The sequence below is a fragment of the Ctenopharyngodon idella genome, chromosome 16, assembly GCF_019924925.1.
Source record: "Ctenopharyngodon idella isolate HZGC_01 chromosome 16, HZGC01, whole genome shotgun sequence".
Taxonomy (NCBI): Eukaryota; Metazoa; Chordata; class Actinopteri; order Cypriniformes; family Xenocyprididae; genus Ctenopharyngodon; species Ctenopharyngodon idella.
The window spans coordinates 17,552,348-17,567,783 of NC_067235.1; the positions used below are offsets into that span (position 1 = coordinate 17,552,348).

The window sequence follows — 15,436 nt, forward strand, 5'->3', positions numbered from 1 at the left end:
CTAGGAGATGCATGACAAATGAAAACAATATGTGATCTAAAATTGTTTGATTTCCTCTGACTGGATGGAATCGTAGGGTACTTTTGTTACACAACAGTGATTTTTTTAAAAACAGAAACGTTTTTCCTTTGCTTTTTTCACATAAAGACGTCAATATTGTCAAAACGATCCCCGTTCGAAGGATCCGCGAAAACGACTAAAAACGCTGTTATGCATGCCAGGCCAGTAGTTGGCGATGTCACTTTGCAAAGAAACATAGGGTCCTATTTTAAAGATCTAATCACATGGTCTAAAGCGCACGGCGCAAGTGCGCTTAGGACGTGTCCGAATCCACTTTTGCTAGTTTAAGGACGGGGGAAATGGTTGGCGCGCCCGGCGCATGGTCTTAAAGGGTTGTCCCTATTCTCTTAATGAGTAATGGGTGTGTTTTGGGCGTAACGTGCAATAAACCAATCAGTTGCGCTCGTGCCAATGTGGATTCCCTATTTACATGGTGGAATTTGCAAGCGGAAAAACTGAACGCTTCTCTAGAGAGGAGACGGTGTGCAAGCAGACCATCTACGGAAAAAGCCAAAGCATTTTTATCTTTATACACACAATAATAATCTTTTACATTGTAATCTTTTTATTATGAATATTTGGCATGTTTGTGTGCTGCTGCGCGTCCCTGTGTGTGTAATAAGCAGAGTGTGTACGTGCGTTGTGCACCCGGATATAGGCGCATATTACTAACGCGCTCTTTAAATAACAAAAAAATATTGCGCCATTGACTTTAGACCAGGTTTCAGTTGGTCAGTGGCGCAGTCTATTTCAGTTGCCTCAAAATAGCCACGCGCCAACAATGCGCCTGAACACACATCGTTTTCAGACCAGCACGCCCATGGGCACACAAATGGGCGCGAATGCATTTGCTATTTAAAAAAGTGGCGCAGGACGTGAAAATGATAACTGTGTCAGGCTGAAACTAGCAAAAAACACTTCGACGCATCTGGTGCCGCATTGCACCGGGTGTATGATAGGGCCCATTATGTGTCTATAGACTTAATAAATAATATGCATGTGCATGACGTCTCCGTTTTCACAAATCTTCGTTTTTGTTGTTTACATGGAGATGATAACGCGGTAGTAAAAAACTTTGAAACCCGATTTCAAAAGCTTGCAATTTCAGGCCACCAGATCACTGTTGTCATGTAAATGTTCTGTAAAACAGCCAAAACTTATAAAAAGTTTTCCATTTTTAGTTGAAAACATGTTGTGTAAATGGCCTCATAGTCTGAAGCTAAAGAAAATTTGTGTCCATCATGCACTACCTGATTTTCTGTTAAATCTGTCAATGCCGACTGCCCAAAATCTGCAGACTGACTCTGACTTTCAGCAACTAGCAACTGACTCATCCAATGTAATAGTCATGTTCTGTCCTGGGGTGCATTTCCCAAAAGCAGCGTTAGCCAACTATGATCGCAAGTTCCATTGAACTCTATTGGTAACGATGGAACTTTGGGAAACGCACCCGTTTAGCTATCCTGTGTTCCTTGTCACTATTTGCCTGAGTTCTTGTTCATTATTTGTTGCTATGGTTTCTGATTGAGTTTCGCACCTTTTCCTTGTTTCGTTGATTACTTTCCCTGTGTATAAAAGCCCTCAGTTTCTCTCATTTCCTTATTTGCTGTTTTCTGAGTTATCGTTGATATTTAATGTGTAGTTGCTTGTTAATTTCTCAGTGTTGATTAAATTTTCTTGTATCTCATTTATCTTTCATTACACTCTTTTGTGGATTGCACTACACAGCGCAGCATGACATCCAGACTGCAAATCAAGACAAAACATTGGTACAAATGTCGTGTAGTTTTTTCTGGGCATGACAAATGATTGGGAAGTTGTTGGCATATGTGGGCCAGAAAGAAGTTGTCCATATTTTGAAATGATTATTAAACTTTTGTTGTTACTAGACTATTGATGTTATTTAAATCCCATTGCTGTAAACAATGCTATAGAATCCAATTTCACAGTTGCTTTTTACTAATCAGACATCAATTGCTTTTTAATGACTTGGCACGAGTAATGGCTAGCAGAACATAGATTGTCCTTGAAATTTGGTTGTAGTCCAGGGCTCTACATGGCTAGTGGAGGTTTGCAGCAGGTGGCGCAGATGTCACTGTGCTTTGGCCAGAGATTGTGAGGTTAACTAAATATGTTTTCCTTTTCATGACCACATATTTCCTCTTCCTTCCTGCCCTATTCTTTGCTATGTATGTTATTGAGCTCATTCTGTCCTCCTTTTACTGTCAAGACCTCTTTATCACTCTCTTTGTGAAGGCTTTGTGCATGCAATCCATTAAATATGGAATAATATGGAATTCTATAGAGGGGTTGGGCTTTTGGACAAACTTCATTTTCCAACATCTCAAATAAAGCTCTTATCATCAATGCTGTACTGGCTAACCACTATAGGCTAAAAATAAAGTTTCTTTATTGGCATCTGGTTCCATGAGGAACCTTTAACATCCATGCAACTTTCTATTGCACAAAATATACTTTAGATTATTAAAATGTTCTTCACACTAAGGTTCTTTAGGGAACCCAAAACGGTTCTTCAATGGCATCACTGCAAAAATCTTCTTTTTAGGAGTGCACATCCATCATCAGATCCAGAGAAGTTTTGAATATGCTTGCAACTCAGTAAGTAGGCTACTATAAGTATGGTACAGGTTTAGCATGGAACCATCTACTGCATCTGCAGTGCATGGACAACGGTCAATGGCATAAAAGTCCACTTTATACGGCTACAATTAAATTCTTTTTTTAAAAACGTTTTCATTCAAAATGTATCAATAGGCTATATTTCAACAGCGAACGACATTTTAAAGAGGAATTTAAGCTTTTAAACTCATCCAGTAGGGTCACAGTGGGTCATTCACCCACTCTGTCCCGTTTTCATTCTCTCTTTATCTTCCCGGTAAGTACAATGTTTGTCATGGTAATGAAAGGGTCTATGGGCGGATCTTTGGATGGTGGTGGAGAACGGGGTGGGGGCTACATGAAGGTGTTGAAGGGCAAAAAAAGGGGGCTGTGGTTTCTGCAGTGCAAGTTTCAATTCATGGCTTTGGAAAGGGGTCTGGAGGTGAGGTGTGGGGGATGAACATCTTTTGCATGTTCGTGTTTGTGTGCATGGCTCTGTTACCTATAGGGGAAGATGAGGGAAGATGCCCCACTTAAGAACATTTACTGCATTTACTGCTAAATTGTAACATGTACAGTTTAGCATCTACAGGATGACAATGCATCATCCAATATATTAAGGTAAATAAATTTAAACATTTGCTAATTTAGTTTTAACAATAATCTATGAATTTAGATTTAAATTGAAGAACTGCACTTAACTAGTTTATATGTTATGATGAATAATGATGTTTGAAAGGTACATAAAACTCATTGAATAATAATGCAATGAATTATTATTATTTAATAAAAGAATAAAATGATGGGACTCAAGGAAACAATTTTAACTGACCTACAGTACATTATTCAGATGAATCACAAAAGCTTTTATGTAGTGCAGTTCATATTGGCCTTAAAAATTTGCCTTCAGTTAGAATTTGTTTAGACTTTCTTGGTTGACTTGAATTTCTAAATGTAATTTTGACTAAAAGCAAATGATAACTCAGTATATGTTTCACCAAATTTATGTTGGCTCATATTTCACCCAACAGGTTATAGACATTTTGTGAGGCATATTTATGAATATTTAGCTCATTATCAGTAGGCTATCCACCTTTTTCCTGACGAGCCTACGGCGTTTTTAATTATGGGTGCCACTTCCGGTTTGGAGAACTTACATTCAAACAGACTGAAACGAATCGTTACAAATCAATTAAGCTTATCCGTCAGTTTGACTGAATGGGCTGTTAATATTCCTTCATGTTTTATTTTCAGACATCATGAGAATAACGTAACGTTTGGTATTTTAACGTGACATGTTATAACAAGAATATCTATGTCGAGCTCTTTTCAGTCGCTGCATTCTTTTCCTCATGATTATTTTCTTTCTTCCCTTTGTATTCTGCTGTAATAGTATGAAAAAAGACAACATATACTGCACATTTGTGGTCTGTTCTCCCGATTTAATTAACGATATATATCCCATTAATAATTCACTGGACGAAGAATATCGTTTTTCTCCTCAAATCCTCACGTCTCTTTCCAGGTTTGTTTTCACAGGTAAATACAATTTATTATCTGTCAAAATGATGGAAATCACTTTGAAAAGTTAATGAACATTTTTGGCTATACAGTGATATTTAACCCGTCCGTTATTGCTGTGGACATAATCGCACTTTTGCGGTTATTTATTGTCCGTTACCTTGTTGATGCTTTTACACTTTTAAATGTCCTTTTAATGTTCGATGGTTGCAGGTTGAGTATAATAATGTCATCTCATTGTACCCAGTTTGTTTGTTTTTTAAACGTATTATTGCGTTCATACAGCCTTTCACTGATTGTTTACAGCTTAACGGAAGTTGCACCCATAATTCGCGCAAAGCGTCATGGGGCGTAGGAATAAGGTGGATAATTATTGAAACCGCCTTTAATTGTAACTCTGTTACGTTTAAATCAGGTTAATAGGAACAACTTTGTGGTTGTCTTTGCCCACATTTTATAAAAAACATTTCCCAACCATATTTATGCTTGCAAAACACATTCACATTTAGTGTTGTTTAATATTGGTTTACATTACAATATCTAATGTCATGCAACATTAAACCAGAACTGTGTTTGACTGGAGAAAACTATTTCAGACAAATTACATTGTACGCTTACTGATGGGTTTTCATTCTGCTACGAATTATGATCTCTAATAAGCAAAGTAGCCTGATTTATTTGATACCACATTGTGTTATTTATGATCTGTCAACCCCATCCTGAACTCTACAAGACAGGACAGACTTTGGCAGAAATGTTTCAAACAATGAACAGATGACATTGCCTAGACATCTTCTCAATACGTCATTTTCTCTCTAACATAATTCTAAAGTTGGCTGACACCATGTTCCTCACATAAAACAGACTTATGAAAGACTGAAGGTCTATCTGGGTGCATTCTGGGCATTCTTGTTATTGTGATTTCATTAAGGGGCCACTGATGACCCTGTACCATGCAGAGATGCTGACCCATGGGTTCTTTAGGACAATAGACATGCTTCTTGAGACTGACACTGTTGAACCTGAGCCTCACCAAGAATATAAAACTACTGTGTTTAAAGCACAGTGTCTAGAATGGTAGCAATGGAACAAACTGCTAGATGTCAAATAGCAATCGAACTGTATTGTCTCACAAAACATGTATCACACTTTCTTCTCTTGACAATGAAAATAGTTAAACTAGGCTTGTTTCTCAGTCAAAACTCAGTCTAATTTCCATTTCTAATTTTCATTTGATCATATTAGAGATCTATTGTGCCCTGTTTACTCCGTGGTTGGATGTCCCTCACGGTCCAGCGTCTATTCAGCTATCAAATTCAACAAAGCCATCAGAAAATATTGCCCAGAATGTGTTTAAGTTTGTGTACGCCCACAGAGACATAAATATCCACTGTGTGTGTGAGTTCACATCTTTAGTTCACATTGCCTTTTTTGTGAATGGCATATGGTTGTTTTGTTCTTATTTTCCATAATGAAATGCTGTTTACAATGACATTTTCAGTGTAATTACAAAATTGTCCTCAATAAAACAAAGCTGCACTATTTTCTGCTTTGTCATGCCTCATTTATTCTCAACTCATATAGAAGTTTCTGAGAGAGTCTTTCCATTAGCATTGTGCTTAAACAGTGCAAGTGAAGAACATGAGGTCAATGAATAGAGGGATTTGTGAATGCATTAGCAGATTTAGCTAATTTTAGTATCTTAATTTTAGCTCATTTTAAAGCTTTGCAAAAAGAGTTAACTTCAGAATGAGGTCTGTTCACACTGTAATTATTAGCAATAGTATCATGCATATGATCTAGAAATGATTATATGTGACCCTGGACCACAGAACCAGTCATAAGTCGCACGGGTATATTTGTAGCAATAGCCAACAATACATTGTATTGGTTAAAATTATCGATTTTTCTTTTATGCCAAAAATCATTAGGATATTAACTAAAGATCATGTTCCCTGAAGATATTTTGTAAAATTCCTACTGTAAATATATCAAAAATGTATTTTTGTGAGTGGATATGTATTGCTAAGGACTTCATTTGGACAACTTTAAAGGCGATTTTCTCAATATTTTGATTTTTTTGCACCCTCAGATTCTAGATTTTCAAATAGTTGTATCTCAGCCAAATACTGAAATTGTCCTATCCTAACAAACCATACATCAATGAAAAGCTCATTTATTCAGCTTTCAGATGATGTATAAATCTCAATTTCAAAAACTTGACCCAAGTTATGACTGGTTTTGTTGTCCAGGGTCACATATGGTTTCCATATAAGGTTATTCGCTATTCAACAATGAATTCAACAAAGGTAAAATGACATCATACAGATAGATAGATAGATAGATAGATAGATAGATAGATAGATGGATGGATGGATGGATGTGTTTATTGGGGCTCCTCAGCCCTTGCCTCGAGTATCTAGCCCCCCTCCAGATTACTCTGTCCAGTCCAGTTGCAGTGACAGGTGGCTCTTGGGGGTTTCTGTTAACACAGGCCAACAGCTGCACAAAGGAGTCCCACTGGTCTTTTCGGGGGACGGGATGTCCCCTCTCAAGCGTGCCATTTGCACCCCCCAATCTCACTCCTACACCAACCCCCTCTCCCCTCAATAGCGTCCACTCTTATCCTCTCTTGAGCAGATGCCAGCTGGGCTCTACAGGTGGCAAGCAGCTTCGTAATTCATAAGATTTAGCAAAACATTTTTTTCCTGTTATCGTTGTTTTGTCCCTCAGGATATATTAGGTTATGTTGAAGTGAACACAAGACACATCAATTGAAAAGAGAAACTGATTTCTTCTGATGCAATATTACTGTGATATTTTATTTTAAAAATGACATTGAAGTTGTGAAATTTGCTATTTCGCTTTATGTTAGATAATCTATACCATGATAACAACAAAAGCACCAATAATAATATAACTTATAACTGCTGGTCATTTTATCATCTGCTTTGAGTCTTATTTGGGCATAAGCACGGCTGTAACCACCATAGGCATTAAGGGGATCCCAGTTTTTTTCCTTTGTTGCCATATTTCCTTTTGAAACAGGAAGTTTGAACGGGACTTTGAAGCTGTAAATCATGATTTGCTACTTGCTATTGTAGGTAGGGTTAGGGTGAGGGACGTTCTCGTTCTAGAGAGCATATGATTGGATAAAATAACTGAGTGCAGTATGAGTCATCAGTATTTTTGGGTTGTTGCCTGGAAGAGAATGACTCCAAATATATGTGGGAAAAGTGATTTTTTTCCCCCAACTTTCTATAGCATACGTGACCACAAAGCTAACACACATGGACAAAAATCCACAAAACTCCAGTTTTGATTTCATTGGTGTTTAAAGAAAAAGTTTTACATGAAAATTCTACTTTCTACACACATTTTTATGTGTATAATATAATTTGTATTTAAAGAGAATAGGGGGTTGGCATGTAGTATCAGACACTGTACAGCATGCGATATGGGCTCATAGGGAGAAAACATCTCTCTAAATAGTCATTACGGCATCTTTCTATAATGAAATTAGGGTTTAGTCCATTGAGTCACAAAACTAGGCAGTTTGAACATTTTGGAGACGCAGGCGGACGAAACCTTCTAATGTAAAACAGGTTGGACAGGTAAAATAGTTAACAGTATTTAAAAGATGCGAGCTTGTAAAAGTAAGAAATACAAAATAATTTATTTCAGTCTTTTTTTCTGATTAGATTTGTGATCTCTAAATCGTATTAACAAACCTTTGCGGGTAATTGGGGATTACTTTCATTCTACATCCACCCCAACGTGAAATGTGGTACATTCCACACTGGAGGCCGAGTTGGGACAGTCTTTAGCTCACAATGAACCGCATGCCATCACCTTCAGAGCGGCAGAGGGAGCACACAGGCGTCGGCTGTGTGTCAGAAAGTTTATTGAATCTCACCGCTCCATGAGGCCGTGACAAATCTACAGTTTTATGACTGGACTTTAATCCCGGGCTCTACATGCGTCCATCGTATCCATAATATTTTCCAAGACCTTTCAGTTGTTTTGGGGATTTTTGTGTGCGTTGAGCAGAAACAGGGATCGGTTTCGTGTGCCTGTGGAAAACCGGAGCGATTGAAGAAAGTTTCTCCCTGTCTCACGGAAGGAATGAATACATTTTAAAGAGGAAAATCCACATGATTTAACGAAAAACATGGAATTCAACCATTTAGACACACAACCGGGGATAAATCAGTTGACACCATCAGAAACACGTAAGTCGGCGTTTATGTTATGTTAAATCTGTATTCCCCCCCCGTGGTGATCCATGTGTATGAATATGGATCTGTTGAATAGAGCAGCCTTTTACCTTCCACCGACAATATGCGTTTAATATATAAATAATAGTAGCGGATATAAAAACTGCTATTTAAGGTACGTTAAACTTTGTAACGTATGCAATTACACATCCCTAAGTAACGTTAAATTTATTAAAATTAAATAATAATAATAATAATGCTAGGACTTCCGTTGTTCTATAGTGGTATTATTTTTTATTTATATATTTTTAATTAAATAAATGCAGAAATATGACGTGTTTATGGTGGCATATGTGACGCGTTACAGGGATTCAAGCTCAATCATGAGATATTCACACAATCCATTAAGGCAAAATTGACAATGAATTATATATTTGACATATTCACAATGGTGAATCTTTCACACAATACTAGTTATTAGTTAGTAGTTATACTGCGGTGGTCTGCGCACTAGCATGATGTTTTGCTGTCTGAGTTTTGTGACGCTTGATTATTTTGCACCGCCTTCTCTCGGTGACGTCACTCTTGCTGTCTTTAACCGTGAGAATATAAAATGATTAAAGACTAATTTCCAATGGATTCCAATGATTAATTCATCATCAAACACTTAAAAAGCTGCAGATCACATGCAAGTGATTTCTAATAATGAGTCTGTTGACTAAATCATCTTGGCAATGACGCATAGTTACCAAATAAATAGAAGTTAGGACCATATGATCTCCAAAGTGATTAGGATGATACATTCCCTGCATCAGCTAGTCTATGCAGAAAGATCAGCCATTAAGATACACCCTGCAATTATGCATGTCCGGATAAGCATGAATATACTGTAACATTACAGCTGATCTATTTCTCAATTCAAATTACAGTCATTTAATGGAGCTCCTGAGAAGATGGAGATCTTTAGGTGTTTGGGTTTGGCTGTTGCTGCTGCTTAGGAAGGTTTGTTATGTAACATGAAGCCCTTTTGCTGCATCATAAGCTAGGTTTTGCTTCCTTTTTTGTGCTGTCTTCTGGCTTCAGGCTTATAATTGAGCATTGGTTTGGGTAACAAACCTCAGATCTGTTTTTCTTTTCTGTTTTTGCTGAATATTCAGTAAGTATGTAGCTCCCTTGCAGATCATGGATTTAATTCATCTTTTGCATGTTTTGCACTGGTGATCCTCTGCAGTTTTATGGTTAGTGATGAATATGTTTACCAGAAGTAATTGGACTTGATCATCCTTTTATTGCAGATGTGTCATTACATGGATCATGCCAGTGAGGTAAATATTCTCGAGACTAGGTTAAACTAGGTTAAAGCACTCGATGACTTGATAGTCTAATTGAACATTTTGTTCTAAAGTGAGCTTGAGTTTCTTTCCCTTTAGAACCTGAACAAGATGTGTCTTTTGTGTTTAAGTCCTTTGCATTTACAACTTCATTCACTGTTGTCTGTTACTCATTAACTTTCTTTTTTACCCTTCATAAGAGAGCTCTGTTTGTGTCTTTAGACTGATTAATCACCTTTCGATGTCCTTTTTATTTCGTACCAAAGACACATTGCATGCTAGTGCACACTTAGGAGCCCATTATTCAATTGTTTGAGAGAAAATACAAAGTAAATTTAAGTCGTCAATGTTAAAGGCATGCCCTGAATGGGAGCTGAGGCGTTTTCAGTCTGACGAGGTTTGCTCTGTCGAGTTCTGCCCTGTCAGGACTTTTGAAGAGCATCTTCTAATCTCTCTTTTCTTTAGATCTGCATTCAGGCACGAGTGACGCTTGGCTCCCCCCGCCTTTCGTTTTACATCCCCAACTGTCGGCACTGTTTGGTCCTCTTTCTTTATAGTCTCCCTTTGCAAACCTGAGAATCAGTCTCTAATGTGCTTGAATCATTAAGATTCATAGCTTTCACTAGCTATGTTTCCATCCAAAGTTGCGAATTTAACTGGAATATAGCATATGCATAAGCATGGTTTCCATCCCATCTGTTCAAGAGAACAAAATTGTCACTTCCTGTGAAATTGGCACAAAATATCTGTAATAAAAATGGAAGTTTGCTGCATTTGGGGAAGCGCTGTAGCTCTTTTTTCCTAAATCATAAATGACTTGTGCACAGACGAATCACCATAAACGCTGTCATGTTATCTTGTGTGCGCATGCCTGGCGTTTGGGAATGCGGTCGTGCTTTTGGGACAGAATTAAACCAAATCAGTTTGATAACAGACTATGGCTCAGGCGTTTCAGAATGACCAAGCCAACCAATGAAATTGTTGCGCTAGTTATTCCAGTTATCCAATCACGTCCACTGTTGTGGCAAAGTCACATGAATTTTTTTTTGTTGCGCATTGAGATTTATTTAGTAAATGTGTTTCCATCATAGTTTATACGCATGTCCTCGTATTGGATAAAAAATGTTACATATGTTGAGAGCATAAGTTTTTAGAATTTATGCACATCTTGGCGTTTTCATCCAGCGTTTTTTTTTTTTTTTTTTTTAAATGTGATATACCAATGCGTTAGTTTGTTTGTTTTCTGCAGGTTTAATGAAATCTAATGGCAACTAATGAGAATTGAGAGTAGTGAATCGATTGACCGATATCTAAGTAATCATAATATTTATTGACAGCAAATGAGATTTCACATTTGGTGAATTTAAATAATACTTATTTTGCATACTTTACTCGAGATTTGCCCAAACAAATTAGCCAAAGTTAGCAAAATGGCCAAATTTCTCAAAAAGAAATGGAAATGTATATTGAAAATATTATCCGATAAATGAGCCTTGTCAGTATGTTTCGTATATTTCAGAACAATGTACTATTTTCAATGCAGATAAAGTGCAAGGAGCAGAGATGTTTCCAGCAATGTTTTATTACTTGTGAAAGCATTGTTGACTTTTTTATTCATGATAATTCCAAAGCACCATGGTGTTCAGGTTTCAACAGAACATTAAACACGTTTGTCAAGGTCTCAGTGTTCACGTTGTGGAGAACGTGCCAGTTTATTGTGATCAATAAATGCAGTAAGTGGATATCCATTTGAAACAGTATATTTGTCAAAACAAGTCCTTCAGCTTTCTGTATATAAACAAGTCTTATGTTAATAAAATATAAGAACTCTTTTGCTGTGAGGCTAAATGACATAAGTTATTGATCGTTCTGTTTTTTCTTTTTTTTTCTCAAAAAAGTTGCATTTGGGAGCACGATCCATGACATTATTTTTTGCTTAATAATGAGTATCATTTGGAGTTAGATAGTTGCAAGAAAACCATTTTAATCCATGTCAGCTCTGTGGGCACAGGGGCCAGTTTCTGTTGTGTAACATATTACAACCCCCAACACACATTCATATACACACACCCCTCTCTGTCACGCCCAAACCCCGAACCAAGGGGCACTTATGTAATGAGCAGAAAATGACCACTTTTTTAGGATGACAACATTAATGTTTTTGTAACAGAAGGAAGAAACCACGACTTTGCAAAATATGTTGTGCACTAAATTAAGATAAAATGCTATCCCATTAGGCAGTCGGCACATTATTTAGTTTCTTTTTTTGGTGGGAAATATTTAACCTTGGATGTCATTAAATGAGTGGCAACAGCCTACGGGGGAAATGTGTTTAATTGGCATGTAACAATTAAATGATCCAATTTTATGAATCCCAACCACAAGCTTTAATACTGACACTCACACGCACATATGCACCAGTGATAACTGAAGCACATTCAGCCTGAGGAATAGTAGCGGTTCTCCACTGCATCAAATCTGGCCTAGAAAGTATGTCTCTGGAGTAATTAATCCTCTCTGAAGATTTGAATGTTGTCAGACCCAGAAATTGGCAAGGAAATGTGAACAAAAGGGATTTTCAAGGCCACATACTCCAGATACTTTAACTGGGTAATATTGCTCCTATTTTAAATATTGATTTTGTTTTTTTCTTTCTTTGTATTCATAATAGGTAGGCTTGACTCTTGATAATTCAATTTGCATGAACTCAAAATTATTGCACGTCAAATAAGCTTTACAGAATGTATTCATCTGTTTTCCTTCCCACAATGCATACAAGAGTTTGCATTGAATAAAGGATCTAGTAATTCCTCTGTGTAGCTGTGTCTAATCCTTTGCCTCTACATAACAAATATGCTGTTTCCTCCAATTTACAGTTGTCAAAAAAGGGATAGTCCATCCAAAAATGAACATTCTGTTATCATTTACTCACTTTCATGCCATTCCAAAACTATGGAGACCCTAAGGGGGCATGGTGATGGAAAAAATATGAGATGGGAGGAAAAATACTTTTGCGTTCTCTCACAAAACTTGCTTTCTCTCTCAACAGTATTGCGTGCCTTCGAGAAACTTTTTAGGCAGAATTTTTTTTTTTGCTTTCATTACGCGGAACCAGGGCTTGACATTAACACCTGGCAACCCGCCAAATGTGGGCGGATTTCAGCAGTGGCGTGTAATGCAGTCACTCCTACTAGCCACTTTGGTGGGTTGAATTTTTCAGTTGTAGTTTTCTGAAATAGTGCAATGTAGTTTTGTCAAAAATATCATTTTTTTTTTTTTTTTAATACTGATAACTGAAATATCTGAAATGCTCCCAGTACTAATTTTCCGCAGAATAGATACACGATACCAGCTGTGCTTTCTCGCTCTCTCATCTCTCCGACAGCGAGTTGACAAACAAACCCGCCTCCCATCACTCACTTGTTTCATTTGCTCCGGATGAATAATTTTGGTTTTAAAAGGCTTTATTTTCGATGTGGGATTGTGCATATTGCTCATAATTTTACTTATTCCCGCAGATTTTGAGCTCCCACCCAAAGTGTGCGCACATAAAGCCACCTCTCAGTAGGGGTCGATGTGTTTTTCAGAGCCGATGCCGATACCAATTATTACAGATGAAGTAGACCGATAACCGATATATATGTCTGGTGTAAAAATGAAAATTAACATCAAAATTAAGAATAACAAGGGCTCTGTCAAAAAAAACAATTCTTTAAATGCTTTTAAACATATCTTTAATTTTGAGAACTATTAATAATAACATTAATAATAATAATCCAATCTAAAATAACTCTACATAGCCTTAACTGTATAAATTAAATATAGATTAATCCTTATTAAAGATTTTCTTTTGTTGTTTGATTGTGACAGGCAATAGTAGACAGTAGCAGGTTTAAAGGCTGCTGTCTCTTTAAGATCTATAGCAATATAGTACTGTTACACATGCTTTTCACATTCACTGAAGACAACCGACTGTGCTTACCTGTATACTCGTCAGGACGGGCATTTTAACATAACTATGTGTGTAACTGAACGTTGATGTGTAATAAGTTGCGAAAAATAACTCAATCTGACACTTGTTGCGAGCAGTTTGAGAGGCGGCTGTGTCCTGTGTGCGTGTGCATTGGTTGAAAGCGCACTGACTGAGGACCGTCTCTTGAGAGCGCGCAAGTACTTTATGCTTTAAAGTCGTCATGAAATCAAAATTGACCCTATTTACTTTGTTAGTGCATATTCCTAGTCTTGTGTTGGACAATTAATCCGTGCACGTTAATACACGGAAAAAAATTGTTTGTCGCGTGGTAATCTTTAATCAAAATCTGAAAAGTTACTTCCGGTCTGAAATAGTGTACCTTCTCTGATGACGTCAGTTTGACGGCTTGGGTTGAAAACGCTTAAACCACTCCTCTCCAACCGTTAGTCTGCTATGAGTGAGAGATGCCCTCTATTCAATATTCCGTTTCACTTGGAAATACGTCACAACACTGGAGAAAAGTTGTTTGCAACTTCCGGTTCACGAGGGATTTGGCTTGTATTTTTGAATTGGTATGAGTAAAAAAATGATGTGCAAGTGCGAATTCCGTCAAGTTAACTATCCGAAACGCGTGCTAAAGTCTTGTATTGCAGTGTACGTCTCGCTTGCAGAGCAAACTCAATGAGAAAAATACTCGGTACCGCTGAATCACTCAAACTGTTTGTGAAACTACGTCTCACAGAAAGTTTTAATATAACTGATATGCTCTGGTAATCTGTTTGGATTCAATCTACATGCTATAGTGCATAAATGTTTTCGTGAATTTCCCGTTTAATAATCGCAAAACCAGCGGGAATGTGTAGAATTATGTGCAATAGCCGCAATCCCGCGCCGAAATTCAGGTCGTGATTATATTGAGGTGTCTTGCAACTTCAGTGTAGTGAATTGTGATTTAACTTAAGCAATGTCTGCTGCTGCCTTACAATTGAGAGACAACTGATGCGTGATTCCTGAAGCAGCTCCAGTTAGCTAGTGCTCGCCTTTCGGTGTGAGAGTGCAAAACTTTCCGTGCCTTCAGCCTTCCGCGCTGATTGGCTGGACTCACGACTCACAACAAATCAGATGGGCAGTGGGCGGAGCTTGCTCTAGGCCACAGAGTGGTGCGTTCGGACAGAGGTGGCTGCATCAGAGCTAAATGGCGCATTTCAAAATTAAATTATTTTATCGGCAAATCGGTTTTGAAAATGACCGATACCGATAACCATAAAAAAGCTTAATATCGGCGCCGATAATCGGTCGACCCCTACCTCTCAGTACTAAATTAATTTTTCAAACGGTCAAATACACATAAAATATCAAAATGCCAGTCTTCATGTATTCAGTGAAATGAAACGTAAACAGTGGAGAAAGGAAACACAGGTGTAACAATATAATGGATCCGTGCGTCAGGTCTTAAAGTGACAACAGCTTAATAAACCTACTGCCAAATTATAGAGATAATATTAAAAATATCTATATTGCAATTTTCCCCCATGGTATCAATGTCAGAATTATGGCCAGTGAAAATGCTGTGTGGCTAGTAACTTTGGAAAACTTTAGTTTTCTCTCGCAAAAGTTTAATATAAACTTTGCGTTCTCTCACAAAAGCACTGAAGTATTGTTTTTCCTCCTACCTCATATTATTTCCATTACAAAATTATTACCATGCAAAGTTC

At 37.4% G+C, this 15,436-nt stretch overlaps 1 protein-coding gene across 6 annotated transcripts in view; it reads left to right on the forward strand.

Moving 5' to 3' along the window:
• The first annotated feature begins 8,038 nt into the window (after positions 1 to 8,038).
• Positions 8,039 to 15,436, forward strand: part of map7d1a (MAP7 domain containing 1a) — a 45,124-nt gene continuing 37,726 nt past the window's right edge. For 5 of the 6 annotated variants that reach the window (XM_051865580.1, XM_051865581.1, XM_051865583.1 and 2 more), the window contains exon 1: positions 8,039 to 8,432. In XM_051865580.1, the coding sequence (XP_051721540.1) occupies positions 8,372 to 8,432 (61 nt within the window). In that variant the 5' untranslated portion in view covers positions 8,039 to 8,371. Of the gene's footprint in view, positions 8,433 to 9,399; positions 9,420 to 15,436 lie in introns of those variants that run through there. The other variant, XM_051865586.1, reaches the window with a different exon arrangement.